We start from the raw sequence: 16,396 nt of genomic DNA on the forward strand, positions 1-16,396 counted from the left end.
ACGAAAAAAAGACATACTTTAAAAAAAAAAGTTGGGAAAATATTGGACAGTCACAAATATGAAACTGGATTGGTGCTGGGAGCCGTGGCTACATCATTTGATCGGCTGTTTGACAGGGTCCAGCCGATTAACGCCGAGGGGTGCAGGGTCGCCCCTTGGTGAAGAACAACCGGCCGGCCCCTCACATAGTTCTGAAACCTGTGCTGCTTCTAATTACCCTTCATTCCTTTTCCTTTCTTAACCTCCAGTTTTCACTTCTTTGGGTGGCTGCTTGGGAGGCACTACCTCCCGGGAAAATTAGATATCGTAAGAGAATGTGACCACCTGCAGGTAACTTTCAAGATATTTTTCAGTTAATTAACGGAGGAGCACACAGTCCCATGTGAGACAATCAGAAAGGAATCCTGCCCAGATAAGATGTCGAGTTAGGTTTACGGCCTCCATCTGGTTAATGTTTCCTTCTCCGTCCAGTTCTTTGTCTAAATATATATATATGCATCATCCTTCTAAGTTTGCTGGCTAAGTGGATGATCAAGAAGTATCTATATATTATTCTTGACCCTCTGCTTTCTGTTAAAATGTTATAGAGGTTTTCTCCTAAAAGCAATAAATAATAAATAATTGATGAGTAGAAAGGCCGAGGGGTGCAGGGATGCCCCTCGGTGAAGAATGGCCGGCCGACACCCCTGATATTCTCTGAATTATATGCATGCTTTCTATCAAGGTTATGTCTATACTTATTTCTGTGTTTTATTCTTGAAGATATATAGTTTAGCTTAGCTTTTCAGCCCTTTACTTTACTAACAAAATGATATTTTCTCCGGCAGTGTGCTTAAGGGACTGTTAGCTCTGCAATCTAAAAGACAAAGGAATGCTTTCACCCCCTAAAGGGCGCGAAAATGTAAAGATGTTTAACTGCCCGCTGAGAATGCAGATAGCCCTGGGGATAAGACACCCTGGAGTCGCCTTTTGTTCCCATTAACCATCTACATTAATGGCTTAAATGATTGAGGGAGGCAGGGATGGCTCCCCCAGGATGTAAACAGACGGAATGCTGTCCTGTCCGGAGGCCTGGACCTTCTCTCTTTGATTTAACTTTACCACGAATCACAGCAGATGTCTAGGTACCTATCTCTTTTAGCTTAGAGACAACAAACACTAGTTAATTGTGGAGAAGACTACCATTAACCTTATGCTCTATAGAATAGAATGCTAATAAATATTCTTGTGCTCGTTTTTTACTTCCTTATCTCTCCAAGAATATTTGTAGAGCTATTTCTGTACTAATCCTGAAAAATATAAATACGACACCTGTGCACAGTGAAGTTGGACTTGCTAATACCAACCCAAGTATCAAGTCCCCTTTATTTTCCGCTCATTGCGCCGACGCCGTCCATCCCTCAGGTACCTGGACTCAGCCGGGGCGGGACTCCGGCAGACTGGAGAATTTTATTAACCCAAATGGAAGCTCAGAGATGTGAAAGTCAAAAGAATTTAAAAACTAAGAAAAACCGGATGAACAAATTTGACAGATTAGGTGAAAGGAGGAAAAGGGGAAAATAGGGAATTTAAGTCAGTAAGTTACCAGTTTCTAAGGAAACTGTTATAGACATCGCAATAAAAAAGACAAAATTAAAATACACTCCAAATTATAAGAAGTAAAACTCTAGTAAAATACCTAGAGGTTTGTTTTTTAATGTGAATACCACATGAATATGATGCAACATTAGAGAATCTATTTGTTAAATATTTGGTTTTTTTAATAATATGGATTATCTCCACTAAATTAAGAACCAGTGGTTTTGGTTTTCCAAGATCAGTTTAAAAATGCAAGTTTTACATAAGATTTGTACTTCTGGCTCTGAGGGTTATAATAATTCTCACCACATTTGCTGCTGTCCTGTTGGATCCATGCCTGTAGACGGTTCATCCATAAGCAAGATAGGTGAATCTCCCAGGATGCTCAGCACAAAACACAACTGAAATGCAGAGAAACACCCCTGGTTGCTGCCACCATCACAGAATACCATCAGAATAACATCACATACCACACACACCTTTCTAGTGGCTCCTGCTGTTAATTCCCGCACTAGAACATTCAGCTGGTCATGCAGTTTGAAAGTATCCACCAATCTGATGGAAAACAGGATGAGAATATCAGATCAAGAGAGAACTTGGGGAAAATGTAATCACATGGAAGAGTAACAGCATCGGAGGGAAGCTTGGCACTGTTATTCTCAAAACTCTAATGATCAAAAGGAGAAGCAGTGTGTTTTGAAATATGAAAGATTTTTTTATCTCATAAAAAGTTTTTAAGAATAACTGGAATTCTGAATTTGGAACTGAAATGGATGATTACTCATTCACTTAACATCGTCAATTATTTTTTTAACGATCCCTCAATCAGGGATGCAGGAAACAGCTCCTGTCCCCCATCCCTGCTCTACCACTGACACTCTGAACAGGTGGAGACATCATTTCTACGCTCCATGCTTTGTTAGTGAGTTCACCATCAAGGGTACAGCCTCCCTGCCTCTTGACACAAAGGAGTCACGTGACCTCTCTGTACCTTGAAATGGCAGCGGAAGCGTCTCCTTTTCTCAGCCCTTTCACTGCGGCGAACACCTCCAGATGCTCCTTCACCGTCAGGTTGGGCCACAGCACGTTCTCCTGAGGGCAGTACCCCAGGAACTTGAGCGTGTCATCTCCTTGATGATCCCAGTCTGAACTACTTCCTTTCAATTCCACCTAAGAAAGTAAACCGGTTATAGAAACACCTGTAGCCTTTTCTCCAATCACGCACTTGAGAAACTGACACACAGCTGATAAATGCCTAAATTTTTTGAGCATCAAAGAAATATTATAGAAATTACTTCATATATTTATTGTAAAAACTATTTAAACTATTAATATAAAAGTATAGTCTTACAAAGACATAACCCATATTTATCACGAAATCCTATTTCAAGAGTGGAAATATTTTTTCATTTCTCAGTACCTTTCCAGCCGTTGGCGTCATGACTCCAGATATCATTTTAATAGATGAACTTTTACCAGCCCCATTGGGTCCTAGCAATCCCAAAATTTCACCTGAAAAAGGAAGCCTGACTATCAATATTGGAATATTAACATAAACCTGTTTCTTCAATAACCTTCTCAGATACGTGTACCCCTTAGTACCATTTGAAATTTATAACATATATGTAATCCATGTCACCAAAATATGAACTTTAGCTCCTATAATTATTTAATATTAGTGAAAAGTTTATGGATTTGATGTCAATATATCTGCCTCTTTTTTTCTGGATTACGTTTCCAGTTAAAAATGTGCCCAGATTGTTTTTGCTAGTAGACAGCTCGTGCTGAGTACACACATAAATGATACCTAAACTTGGGGAGACAAGGACATTTTCTCTATCCCGAATTCCACCACCTGTGTCCAAGTCATCACCCTCTTTCGTCTGAACTAATACAAAAGCCTCTTAACTTGTCTGCCACGCAAATTCATGAAAAAAACAATGCCCAACGTGTAATTTTTTCAAAATATACATTAAATCGTGACAAAAAGCCTGCTAAAACCTTCCGGTGGCATTCCACTAATTTCGTATAAAATCTGGACTCTCAGCTGTATTTGGTCCTGCTCACCTCTTTGACTTCATCCCTGCCGTCTGCAGATACATACACTGGCCTCTTTTGTGTCTCAACCACTCCAAAGGTGTCCCCATATCTGGGTCCCTACCCTCGCTGTCTCCTCTGCCTGGGGTGATCTTGTCTCTTCATGCTCACATAGCTGCCACCTTCTCATCACCCAGATCTTGGCTTAAATGTCACTGCTCAGGAAAGGCCTTCCCCTACTCCAAGTGAACGGAACTCTAAGTCACTCACGTCATTTCACATATTTGAATGCCCTACATAGAACTTGCCTATGTGATAGCTGACACTTTTCTTCATAAGTTGTTTTTCGTTAATTGACCCCTCTTAGGATGTAGAATCCATGAGGACAAGATGTCGCCTATTTCTTTCATAATTATATTTCCAGAGCCTAAAACAGTCCCTGGCACACTCAACAAATATACATATATGTTGAATGAATGAATGAATGCTTCAGCAAGTACAACAGTGCTCACAGCATAGATGTTCAGTCACTATTTTTAAAAATAACGATGAATGAAAAAGAAGGATTCTTCCAAACCTTTTTTAACACAGAAGGAGATATTTCTTGCTGCTATTTTCTTCTTCCTCTTTGTAAAGCAATTTTTCTTCTGGCCTGCATATTCTTTGTGTAGACAGCTGGCAATTATGACTGGTTTCTGGAATAGAGGAAGTGTGATTTTCCTCTTAAACTTCAGAGACTTTATGGTGCTATGGTCTCCCTACTGGAACCTTCCCTGTCCTATGTCATAAAGAAAACTATATTTTGAGTTGAGGATAATCCATATCGCTTGTTTTAAATGTAACATGCATTCACTGATGTTGATAATATTTCTCTCTTCTAAATGGACTGAGAAAACCGTATGGTTTCATGGAAGGCGGTCATTGCCTTTCCAGAAGAGATATGTCTAACCTCATGGAAACATCACAACATCTAAGTCAAATAACCCTTAGAATCTTAATCTCTACTTAGGATTTTAGAACAAATCTCGCATAAATTCCTCAACTCATGAAATATTTAGTTTTGAAATTATAGCTCTACTTATCAAAGTCCATTTTTCTCAAAAAAAAAGAATAAAACCATTAGATTTTGTGTTCTTCTTTGAGCTTCCACAACACTCCAAAGAAATGCCTGCATATTTAAGATTATGAAAATGCCGAATTACGAAAATGCACCAAACTCCAAACTTTCAAAATGAAAACCAGCATGTCAACCTCTATGCCTGGCAGTGCTTGACTATTTCCATTAAATCCACTTTGTCACTTGCTTTTCTACCTCCTCTGAGTTTGAAGTAGTCAGGGCGGTCACTGTTCTTATTCTTTCTGCTTGAACATCTTCGTCTTCATCTACGGATTCTTCTGGATTTGGTGGAGCGTTTCTACTTTGGGGGGAAATTCTGTAGAGAAAATGAAACGTGACATGAGGTTTTCTAGTTGTCAAAAATGCCTCAACTATCAGCTTCCCTGTGGTTTTACCATTGGCCTTTCTTTCAACAAACTGGTGAGGATGATGGCTGTGCGAATACTGCTTCTGCTTTTGCCACCAACTTCCATCTGGGTAGCTAGAATCCTTTTCTCAGTGGTGTTGTCATACTTTCAGTTAGCATCTTTGACCCTTTCAAATCGGTCAGCAAGTACTGCTGCTTCTTTAAAAATCAGGTCACCTACATTTTCTCTGTTCCCTCCGAGCCCATCTTAACCATATCCGACATTCACCTCAATCTCCTTCCCTGTTGACCCCATCTAGAGTCCCTCCACTTGTGAAGTTACTCAGTCAATTCCATCCTATCTCTTCTGTTCAAGGAGATATAATCATCTTTGATGGGACAATGGTCCATGTGAGAACTTATTAAGTTTTTTTGAAAAAGTGAAAGCTTCCCCTCAGCTGGTCAGTGGCTGAACTCTGCCCAAGAGTCCTGTTTCCTGGCAGTAATCAAGCAATCCTCTCACCATCATGAAAATATCATGCCGTTTACGTTGTAAATATAAATCCGTATTAACAGGTTGATAGTGCAACTACTATCTAGGAATATTAAAAATACAATATTTAGTACGAAACTAAGTTTTATCCCAACCTGAAAACAGGATCCTTTTGCATTATTTTCTTTCCACACTTTATTTCCATGCATCTTAGAACAAAAACGAATAGCAAAGCCTGAAAGTAAGGCTAGGAGCAAAGAAAAACAGTTATATTCAGGCACAAATTCACAAATATTATTTAAACGTTTGAATTAAATTGGTGGCCTTTTGTCTCCAGGTAAAATAAATGTGAATCCTTCTTACAATTCAGGGGAGAAATCCAGCGATACAATGACAACCCAGCTTAGTGGAACCTGTCCCCTTTCCTCCTTTCACAGCCTATATCCAGTCTGTCAGCAAATTCTATCTGCTCTACCTTCAAAAGTATCCAGAACCCAACTACTTCTCACCCCTGCTTGTCCTACTCCCCCTGAAGTCCCAGGTCATTATAACTTCATTATAATATTGTAGCACCTTGTAACCTGGTCTCCCTTTTCCTTCCTTTCCCCAAACATCTATTCTCAACACAGTCACTAGAGCTACTCTTTTAAAACACAAGGTCTTGAAAACATAAGTTTGATCACATCACTTTGCTTCAAATCCCCCAATGACTCCTCCATTACTCAAAGAACGTCAAAGTCCTTGTAGTGACTCAGAACGCTCTGTGTAACATGTTCCATTCACTCTACATTTTACGCCTATTACCTCTGTGATTATCTCTCCTAACACTCTCCCCTTTGGCCACTCTGCCACAACCACACGGGCCTCCCAGCTGACCCTGGAACAAAACAGGGTCACTCTTGCTCCCTCCCACTGGAATGCTCATCCCCAAACTTTCCCTACAGTCTGCTTCCTTGCCTCCTTCAGATCTTTATTTCTCAGCCAGGTCTTTCCTGATCACCCATCTGACACAGCATCTATTATTTATTTAGTTTATTATCTGTCTCCTTCCACAGGAATATAAGCTCCAACGGGGCAGGGCCTTCTGTCTATATTTCCTCCTGTGCCTAGGAACGTACTGACACATTGTATTCAAAGACAGTAGCTTTCTTCACCCTAAATATACCAAGGTAATTGGTTTTTTTTTTTTCATTTTTATTATTTGATTTTTGCCTTTTTATCTCTAATTCAAAGAATTTGTTATATTGCATCTGTATTTTTTAAAGCTGTCTCCAATTTGGAGAGGGCAGCAAAAAAGATAAAGACACACGAAAAATCAACTTTATGTTGGATTCTGGATGTACACAGCCTATTCATGCACATAAACAGTAACTCTAGGATTTAGAATCATGTCCAAATGTAATTGTTTTACCTAACACTATATTAAAAACACTTTCAAAGTTGGCACACTCCAAACAAGATGAAATAGTTATCACAGTAAATGATAAATATCCAGAAAAAAAAAATAGATGGTAAGGTAGGAAGTCCTTACTATTAGGCATAAGAGAAAATCAGCTCCACTCAGGTCATAATTTGGGTGTTGAATGTTATCTTGGTGCTTGGCAATGTTCTGAAAAGACCAAAAATAAATGGGTAAGTGGAAATTAATCAGCTTTACAATTTGCATTTCACTAAACTGGCATTTTGCATATTGAATATTTTCCTCATTAAGCTTGGCTCCCCAGTGTGCGCTGGTGACAAGCAATTGCCTGCAAAGAAGGGGGGTGGGGGTACCTACTCAACTCTGACTCTCTCTCAATGAGCAGGTATCCTATGTTGGTTCCTCCCTTCCTATTCTCTCTCTCTTTTTTTAATCTTTTCGTTTAGTGTTTGGTGAAAGTATTGAAAGTATGACAGAGAGAGTTGCCTGCATCATAAAAAATTCCATATATTAGCAATATTTGTCATAAATGCCCCTCACAAGCCTTTTCAGGGTCCCTTCCTATCCCATGGTGACTATTTCTTCCAACAATAATTAGTCTTATCAAATTATTCTTTCTTCATCAATCAATGCATTCAGAAAGTAGCTCACTCCTCCTAAACAATCTGTGACAGACCTAGGTCAATGTATTTCACCTTGTAGACCTATTTATATTTTAGGAGAGAAATGCTTTAAGCAAAGGAATGAATTTCCAATCAAGAATCCAGGCATTGCTCTGTCAATGGAAAAGTATTTTTGCAGCTGGAGGGCTTTCCCTAGACCCCAAGAACACAAACGATTAGGGAGGCCCTCTCTACTGTCTTTAAAACCGCTTCATCCAGGATGATGCAGGGCTGTAACTGAGCATCTCTGCTCTCCTCATCGTACACTTCTTTCTGTTTGAATGACACTCCATTTATTTAACGCCTCCTGGTCTTTCCTGTTTCAATACCTCGCTTTCCTCTACAGAGTATGTTTACCTCCACCCCACTCTCCCACTAATTAATTCTTACTCATTCTTTAGGATTCTGTTTAAACACTGCTGCCCTGGAAGAATTCCCCAACTCTCCCTAGCGCATCACCTTTGTTTCATATCCCTCCCTGGGCCCTTCGTCTTCTCCTTTGTAACCTTTCAACCCCTGGCATTGATTTCCCTGGGGCTGGACTGTCTTTGTCTCCACTAAGCTCTGTGAGAGGAAGGACTGCTATCTTGTTCATCAGGCCATAAAATTCACCCATTTTAAGTGTACAATTCAAGGAAATTTCGTAATATTACAGAGTTGTGAGAGCAACACCATAATTCAATTTAAGAACATTTCCGTCACCCCAAAGAGATACCTTGTACGCATTTGCTGTCACTCCCATTCCCACCCCAGCCCCAGGAATCCACCAGCCTACTTTCTGTCTTTATAGGTTTGGCAAAGCACTTGCATAGGTTGCATATTCAAAATTAATAACACAGTTGGTAACATTTCTCACCTCTCCCAAAAAAGTTAGAAATCCACCCAAGGTAGATGGGGGAACAAATATCATGCTAGGAATCAAGCTGGGTAAGTTGGCTCGATGTATTACAACGATGCGAAACATGATGATTGAGGCCTATAAGATAAGTTGAAACATACTGCATGTCACACATAGTCCATTGATATTTGAGAAAATGCTGAAGATGTAGGTGTTCTCATCACATATCAGAATTTCCCCATATGCAGATACACGCCTTCCAGAAGGAGAAGGGAAGGGAGCCACATTTGTTATTGAGAATGTATAGGACTTTTAGCTCCCCAACAGAAAATTTTTTAGATAAAAAATCTGGACACTAAGGTGAAAGCTAAAATGACCAAATAGACTCTCTGACAGTGATTAAAGGCAATCTAAGACAACAGGATAAAGAGAGGAATTACCTTTTTACAGCTAAGGTACCAATATTGTTAATGTATAAAAACTTATACACATTGAAAAGGTATATGGGCAGTTATTAAAAAGACAAATCCATATTGTCTCACACCTAGACTAAACCATTCCAGTTATCCTCCCTGCTCCATTTCTTCCTGATTCCAAACAAATGATTTTTTCCAAGATTGTGCATTTTGATTGCATGGACTCGTTTTCTTTTAGAATACTGGTAAATGTGTACTTAAAATTTTAATTTTTCTGTCTTTTTTTTTTTTTTTTTGAGGAAGATTAGCCCTGAGCTAACATCTGAGGCTAATCCTCCTCTTTTTGCTGAGGAAGACTGGCCCTGAGCTAACATCTGTGTCCATCTTCCTCTACTCTATATGTGGGACGCCTGCCACAGCATGGCTTGCCAAGCAGTGCCATGTCCACACCCGGGATCTGAACCGGCGAACCCAGGGCCACCAAAGCGGAATGTGCAAGCTTAAATGCTGCGCCACCGGGCCAGCCCTAATTTTTCTGTTTTAAGGATCAATTTATCAGTCAACAGGTGTGTATTGGGCACTGTACTGAACCTTTGCTGGATCTTGTTAATGTATTAACTATAATAAAAATAATAAGAATCTTAACTACTAAATTCACTGAATATCACACAAATGCCAGGCATTTGGAACTTAGCATGCATTGTTTACTTAAATCCTCGCAACAACTCTATAATGTGGTTATTCTTATTATCCCTCCCTTTATATATGAGAAATCTAGGGTCCAGACAAGTTAAACAATATCCTCAAAACCACAGTTAGTGAATGACAGAGCTAGAATTCAAAACTCTGTGTGTGTGTGATTCCCAAGCCTTTAAGTCAGAGAAATGTACTATTTTGAGGGATTGGTACACAAGAGAATGTTGTGTTAATATGAAATGAATTTACATTTTTGAGGAATACATAGTCTACATATAAAAAGTAACTGGTAATAGAACCATATAACTTATAATCAAGTGTTCAGTAAGAGCACAATAAGCATTTAAGATGGCAAATCCATAGGACTTTTCTCATTTTACAGTCACCACAATCTCTTTGCAAAGGTATTGCCCGATTGTCCATGTTTACATATTTCTCTTCTCTTGGTTTCCATGACGTCACCCTCTTCTTCCTTTTTCTCCTTTCTCTTTATTTATTATAACTTTAAGTCCTTTAGTCCGCTTAGCCGACTCTTATTCTAAGCTGACTCTGCTTATTCTACTCGCCTGTAAGTTTCTACTTTTGTGAGTCGTTTTTTCCTCCTTTCTCATCTACTGGAACAAGAGAGGATTCCAAACAGCAGCAAAGGAAATACTCCATGGCTCAGCGTGCTAAGAAGATGTGCGGCTATACCTCCACCACTTGGCTGAAATATGGGCTGGAAGGGTGCTTCCTTATTAGACAAGGGCCTAAGATATCCTTGAAGCACCCTTGGGGGTACTGGAGTCCAGTGGAATCTAGAAACAAATTAACTCTTAACTGGCTTTACTCAATGATGAAGAGACATTGCCTAGACTGTCCTTCCATATATACTCAAGATCACAAAAGGACTACTGCACTAACCATCAACATATGATACATTTTTATATATACTATAGATTCTCTTCTACCTTCTACCGTGTATATAGAATAGAATCTGCATTGTCGATTATGAATTCCTCTTGCATAATACCTCAGCTGCAAGTGAATAAATGAACACAGGAAGCAATTTGACTTTGTTGTTTCTAAGGAAAGTCAAGATAATGCAGAACCTCTTTCTATCAGGTTTGTGGATAAGGTAGCGATTAAGATGTTCTCATTGTGATATGAACAAACTACAGCAAATAAAGGAGCACAGCAGAGAATCAAACACGTGACACTGAAACACTGTATTTTTCAAATTGAAATATATCTGCATATGATGGGATATCTTTTTTCCATTGCTGCCAACTATTTTTGAATTATCATGGATTAAAATAAGAAAAGGCAATATTGTAACACATTCCACTTCCCTCTCCTCTCTATGGTGTAATTTTAAGATATTAATTTTCCCCATTGCTTAAGACAAAATTCACTATATTTAACATTACATTGAAAGTTTAAAAAAGAACTCCATCTCTCAATTTATTTGTTTGTATATGTACTTACGAAAGAGAAGGAAAATGCCCAAAGGCCACTATTTTTTCTCCTCTTGCGGAAAATAAATGATATCACGTAGGTCAAGAAAACAAGGGAAATTGCGTAACCAAGCGTAATCAGAACCTGAAGATAATACAAACAACATCAAAGTCAAAAAATGAAATGTTACCTGAGGGAAAAATTAAATTACACATATTTTAAAAATATCTTATTGCTCATGTACTTTGCCTGGTATTTTGGTTTTTGTTTATGACAAAATAGAAATGAAAATAGATCAAATCAAAATAGAAATGCCTCGATTATATAAAATACCAATGCTAAAATTTATTATGAATAACTTTGTAAGATATTGTTTACATAATGTGTTACTTACCAAAGCAAACACAATTCGACTTGTGATATAAATGTGCCCCATGTTTGCTATGTAGAAAATTAAGTACATTAAAAGGAGAATAAAAGCAAAGAAGGTAGTATCCACCAGTGCCTGCCCACACCAGTAGGCAGAAGTGTACAGGCCCGAAATCCATAGCTGAGACTTAGCTCTTTTCTGATGAAAAAACACAAGATGAACAGAGATTCAGCTGAAACCCAAATCCAAAACAAACACATTGAAAGGTTTTTTAAAAGACAAATATAATTTAATCTTCTAATATTTTTTAATCTTCTAATATTTTTATTTTTTTAATAATTTTAATTATGCACATACTGTTTAGGAACCTGAAGTCTAAAGAGCCAATTCCATAAAGTTGGCAATTTTGAAAAAGAGTATCGTTTTATGTTTTTAATTTTTTGGTGAGGAGGATTGGCCCTGAGCTAACATCTGTTGCCAATCCTCTTTTTGCTTGAGGAAGATTGTTGCTGAGCTAGCAGCTGTGCCAATCTTCCTCTATTTTGTATGTGGGATGCTGCCACAGCACGGCTTGATGAATGGTGTGTAGGTCCACACCCAGGATCCAAACCTGTGAACCCCAGGCTGCTGAAGCAGAGCACACAAACTTCACCACTACACCACCATTCTAGCCCTGAGTATTGTTTTGCTTGATAAGTTTGATTCAGAACATCACTTTAGCTCATGAATAGTGAATAGAAAAGTAGACCTCAAAATGATCGAGACATTAATCTCCTTCAAAAGAAATGTTATTTTGTGGCCTGAAGGATAATAAATTCTCCATTATCCAAATATGTTCTGGGAGAGTCACTGGCTTAGAACAGTGAAGGATGACTTGCCTAAATTTGGTTTAACTGTTTTTCCTGGATAAAGGGCATAACCAAATACAAATATAACAAAAAATTGTATTCTCTGCAGTACATAGGAGATTCAAGCCTTACATTTGGTCCTCAGTTTCAACATCAATGATTTCCTCCTTGTGGTTAAGAAACAATACAGTCAAAAGTTTTATAATATCCCCTTTTGAAGGTTTAGACTAATTTGAGTCCCTGCAAAATTATTGCACGTTTCCTGTAATTTGAAGTAAAAAGTATTTCATGTTTTTAGAAATAAATTTTCTGACTTGATAGAAATAGTGTTTAACTACATTATCTAAATTAAACATGTGTTTAAATGTTTTTCTCACAGGAAAATATTTTGAACACATAGCACTCAAAATACAATTACTGAAGTCCCGGAAATTTCTTTTCCTTTTTCCCCTCTTTTCTTACTTTATAATCGCTGACACTGCTCATGGCGATGTAGGGAGAAATGCTGCACACAACCAAAAAAAAGAAAATGGAGCCTTCCAGCATCTCAGCCCAGAGTAGAACATAATTCTGCAAATACAAAAGGTACTTTAAACTAGTGAATATTTTAAAAAGTGAAACAATTACTAATAATCATAAAGAAGATGCTTTTCAAAATATTGAAAAATAAAAGTAAAAATGTACGTCTAATTCATCAACATCCCCACATGGAAGTGGGAGGGAAAATGATTTCTGATCATTTAACATGAGGCTTCGACTCCTAGAAAACAGAGGAGTAAAAACAATAAAAACATTTAATAAAAGAAAGAAATAACTCAGCATCCACTTCAAGGTACAGATCAAAAAGAATTGAAAACAGGGTCTCAGAGATATCTGCCCACACATGTTCACAGCAGCACCATTCACAACAGTCGAGAGGTAGAAGCAACCCAAATGTCCATGCACAGATAAATGGATGCACAAAATGTAGTACATATACACAGTGGAATATTATTCAGCCTTAAAAAGGGAGGAAATCCTGTCACAAGGCACAACATGGATGAACTTTGAGGACATTATTCTAAGGGAAATAAGCCATCACAAAAAGACAAATACCATATGATTCTACTTATGAGAGGTAACAAAAGTAATAAAATTCATAGAAACAAAAAGTAGAATGGTGATTGCCAGGGGTTGTGGGGAGGGAGAAATAGGCAGTTATTGTTTAAAGGGTGTAGAGTGTTAGCTCTGCAAGATGAAAAAGTGGCGGAGATCTGTTTCATAATAATGTGAATATACTTGACAATACCAAACTATACACTTACAAATGGTTGTGATGGTAAATTTTATGTTATGTGTTTTTTACCTCAATACAAAAAAGCAATAATTCCAAAATTGCAATCCTAGATGAACAGATTCTTCAGGCCTGAGCATGTCTCTCTCAGCAAACCTAATGATGTATCTTTGAAGCTGGGTGGGCGTGTTCTGAAGCATAGGCATAAAAAGAAAACTCAACGCCGCTGAGCCCATCTTTAAGGAGATGAATTTTAAATCGCTACCCCCAAATCAGTGTCTGCCTGAGGCTGTACTATGCTCGGGCAGGGTACAAGGACTGCTTCATGGATATAATTACAGGGGAGCAATGCAATAGCCTATCTCAAAATGATTCTACAATTCTCAAACTTTATTTAAGGCTTTGAAGGCTACATCTATAAATTCCAATTTTTCACCAGGTAGGAAAATGCATTACCGTCTTCATAAGAATGACTGAGAGAGGAAAAATATGTCCATTGCTGATGTCTCAAGTATATTCCATCCATCTGCTCTTGCATGTACCCCCGGCACCACTAATGCAGTGAAGCCAAACCTGAATTTGACCCCTGTGTCACAAAATGGGCTTCCCTTTTTGATGGTTCCATTTCCCATCATGTTTATTGTTCTTCCAACCTCCTGGCTTAAAACAGTTGGAGTCAGCTTTGAGAGGTCCCTCTTGGGTATCAGTCAGGGTCTAATCAGTAAACCATCACCACCTTCAGTACTTAAAATAGAGAGAAATTAATCCTACAGTGGTAATGGTTACATGAGTGGAAAGGGCAGAGAAGCCAAGAAGGATGATTAAGAAAGAAGCCACTGTCACTTCTGGGCTAGAGCGACAAAGGAAGGAAGGGACGTTACTGGAGCCCAGGGTAGGGAATCCTCCTGTTCTCCTGGCTCCCACCACTGCTTCCAGTTGCCTAAACCCACCCTGTAGCTGGCCGACAAAGAATCCTGAAAATGCAGCCTGTGTATATCAGACACCCCTGCAACAGAGAGCAACCACCGGAGGTGAAGGCATTCATCAGAAAGCATAGAGCCCAAGAACTGGCAAATTCTCCTTCATGTCAGTCAATCTACCACCTATGTAGTCAATGGAGGATCCACTGACAAGTTATGTTAGATTTATAAGATTCTAAAGCTGGGTTACAAGTGCTCTTATTTCCAATTCAGTGTACACACTCTCTCCAATACACCTCTGCAGTCAAGTGTGTATAATTTTTCAGAAGATTCCCTGGGAGACCATGACATAATACTGAAAAGTATTCCCCTATGAGAATTGTCTGATAATAATAAGAAACAAATCATATTCTGTTAGATAGAATCTGTTTAAAATGTTAGAACAAAATAATAATTTTTAGGATAACAACCAACTTTGAATATTTAAAAGCTAAAGGGGAAAACATAGGTTTGTCAAATTCCTAGTTATTCAGAATGAGGAAATCTAACACTTACCAAACGAAATGAGCTTCTCTCGGTTCGAATAGGTTGTGTATGAGTAAACATTCGAAGTAGTCCATTGCTGACAATATTCATAAGGATAGGAAAACAGTGCAGTCTCTTCGTATTGCACACAACTGAAAATCTATAATCCTTAACATAAAACAAACACACACAAATAAAATAAATAATGTTAATTCTAAATTCTTAAAGAACAAAGATTTTCTATATGAGATCTTACTAGTCCCACATTCTAGTTGTGACCGTCTTCAAGTTAACCGATCTTTCTGAGCTTTAGCTTCCTCATCTGTGAAAGGGGATAATAAATGAGTTGTTATATAGTTTAAATGAGATAACGTATATTAGGCCCTAGCACACTGGATAGCACAGTCGGCAATATGAATTTTTATTAGTATTACTAATTTTAGATTATTTTGTCTCCATTTTACTGACGAGGAAATTTCAGCGAACAGAATTTAAAAGTGGCCCTGACAAGGAGATGCACTGTTTACAGTGAGCAAGCAAAGGAACCCTGATCTTCTGAATAGGAGACAAGCATGGGTTTCGTAAAGTATTCATGGTTAAACTGCCAATGAAGCATTTTCATACTTTCCAAGACAATATTTATTTCTTCATGTTTATGAAAATGTTCATAAATTCATCAGAGGCTTAATATTGTTTAAATATTACCAATAGTTCCCATAATAAATATGTTAGAAAACTAACAAGTAAAGGAACTGACAACGTAGTTTCCCACAGTTGGCACAAGCAGATTCCATTTTTTTATGATGTACCTAGTTTAGGTAGAACTGAATCCAATGATGCATCCTCAGAGGCTTTTGTTTTTGTTTTTATTTCCCTGGTAGCAAGAAATAAAGAGGTCGCTTGACTTCATGTGGCTCCCTGACTCAGAGTTTTACTGACGATTAGGACATAGTTCCAATAGTCATGGTCCTGGAAGGATCTCTACTGCTTGCACTTTTTTTACCCAAACTGAAAGATGTTGAGGTAGTATACTGAGAACACCTTTCTCTCAGAGATTTCATGTGGTTATTGAAGTATGTAAAGTCTTTTCTCAATACACAAAAACATCATTTGAGTAGTTAGCCACTGAATAGGATTCCTTAAATTCATAATGATATTAGTTGATAATTATAAGGTCGAATATTTTATGAAGTCTGAATAATGCAATTACATTTAGCTACTTTGAAATGTAAAAATTATCTAAATCAACAGTTAAGACAGAAAATGTTATGCTTCACCCTTGAAACTAATATAATGTTGTGTGTCAATTATATTGCAATAAAAAAGCAATCATAATAAATATGAAAAAATAAAAATAAAAGAAGCCAGACAAGAAAGAGAACATATTTTATGATTCTAAGTTATACACTTGTGAAGCTCA

General features: G+C 37.9%; 1 protein-coding gene across 3 annotated transcripts in view; it reads right to left on the reverse strand.

Annotated features, from left to right (window-relative positions):
- ABCA6 (ATP binding cassette subfamily A member 6) overlaps positions 1 to 16,396 on the reverse strand; it is a 59,193-nt gene that overhangs the window by 5,618 nt on the left and 37,179 nt on the right. For all 3 annotated transcript variants that reach the window (XM_044745417.2, XM_044745418.2, XM_014847673.3), the window contains 13 exons: positions 15,007 to 15,144; positions 12,721 to 12,828; positions 11,435 to 11,608; positions 11,071 to 11,184; positions 8,510 to 8,629; positions 7,103 to 7,180; positions 5,727 to 5,818; positions 4,928 to 5,048; positions 4,193 to 4,310; positions 2,999 to 3,090; positions 2,570 to 2,748; positions 2,058 to 2,133; positions 1,885 to 1,979 (listed from right to left, as the gene is read on the reverse strand). In XM_044745417.2, coding sequence (XP_044601352.2) covers positions 1,885 to 1,979; positions 2,058 to 2,133; positions 2,570 to 2,748; positions 2,999 to 3,090; positions 4,193 to 4,310; positions 4,928 to 5,048; positions 5,727 to 5,818; positions 7,103 to 7,180; positions 8,510 to 8,629; positions 11,071 to 11,184; positions 11,435 to 11,608; positions 12,721 to 12,828; positions 15,007 to 15,144 — 1,505 coding nt within the window. The remainder of the gene's footprint in view (positions 1 to 1,884; positions 1,980 to 2,057; positions 2,134 to 2,569; positions 2,749 to 2,998; positions 3,091 to 4,192; positions 4,311 to 4,927; positions 5,049 to 5,726; positions 5,819 to 7,102; positions 7,181 to 8,509; positions 8,630 to 11,070; positions 11,185 to 11,434; positions 11,609 to 12,720; positions 12,829 to 15,006; positions 15,145 to 16,396) is intronic.

Source organism: Equus asinus, chromosome 13, assembly GCF_041296235.1.
Source record: "Equus asinus isolate D_3611 breed Donkey chromosome 13, EquAss-T2T_v2, whole genome shotgun sequence".
NCBI classification, from domain to species: Eukaryota; Metazoa; Chordata; class Mammalia; order Perissodactyla; family Equidae; genus Equus; species Equus asinus.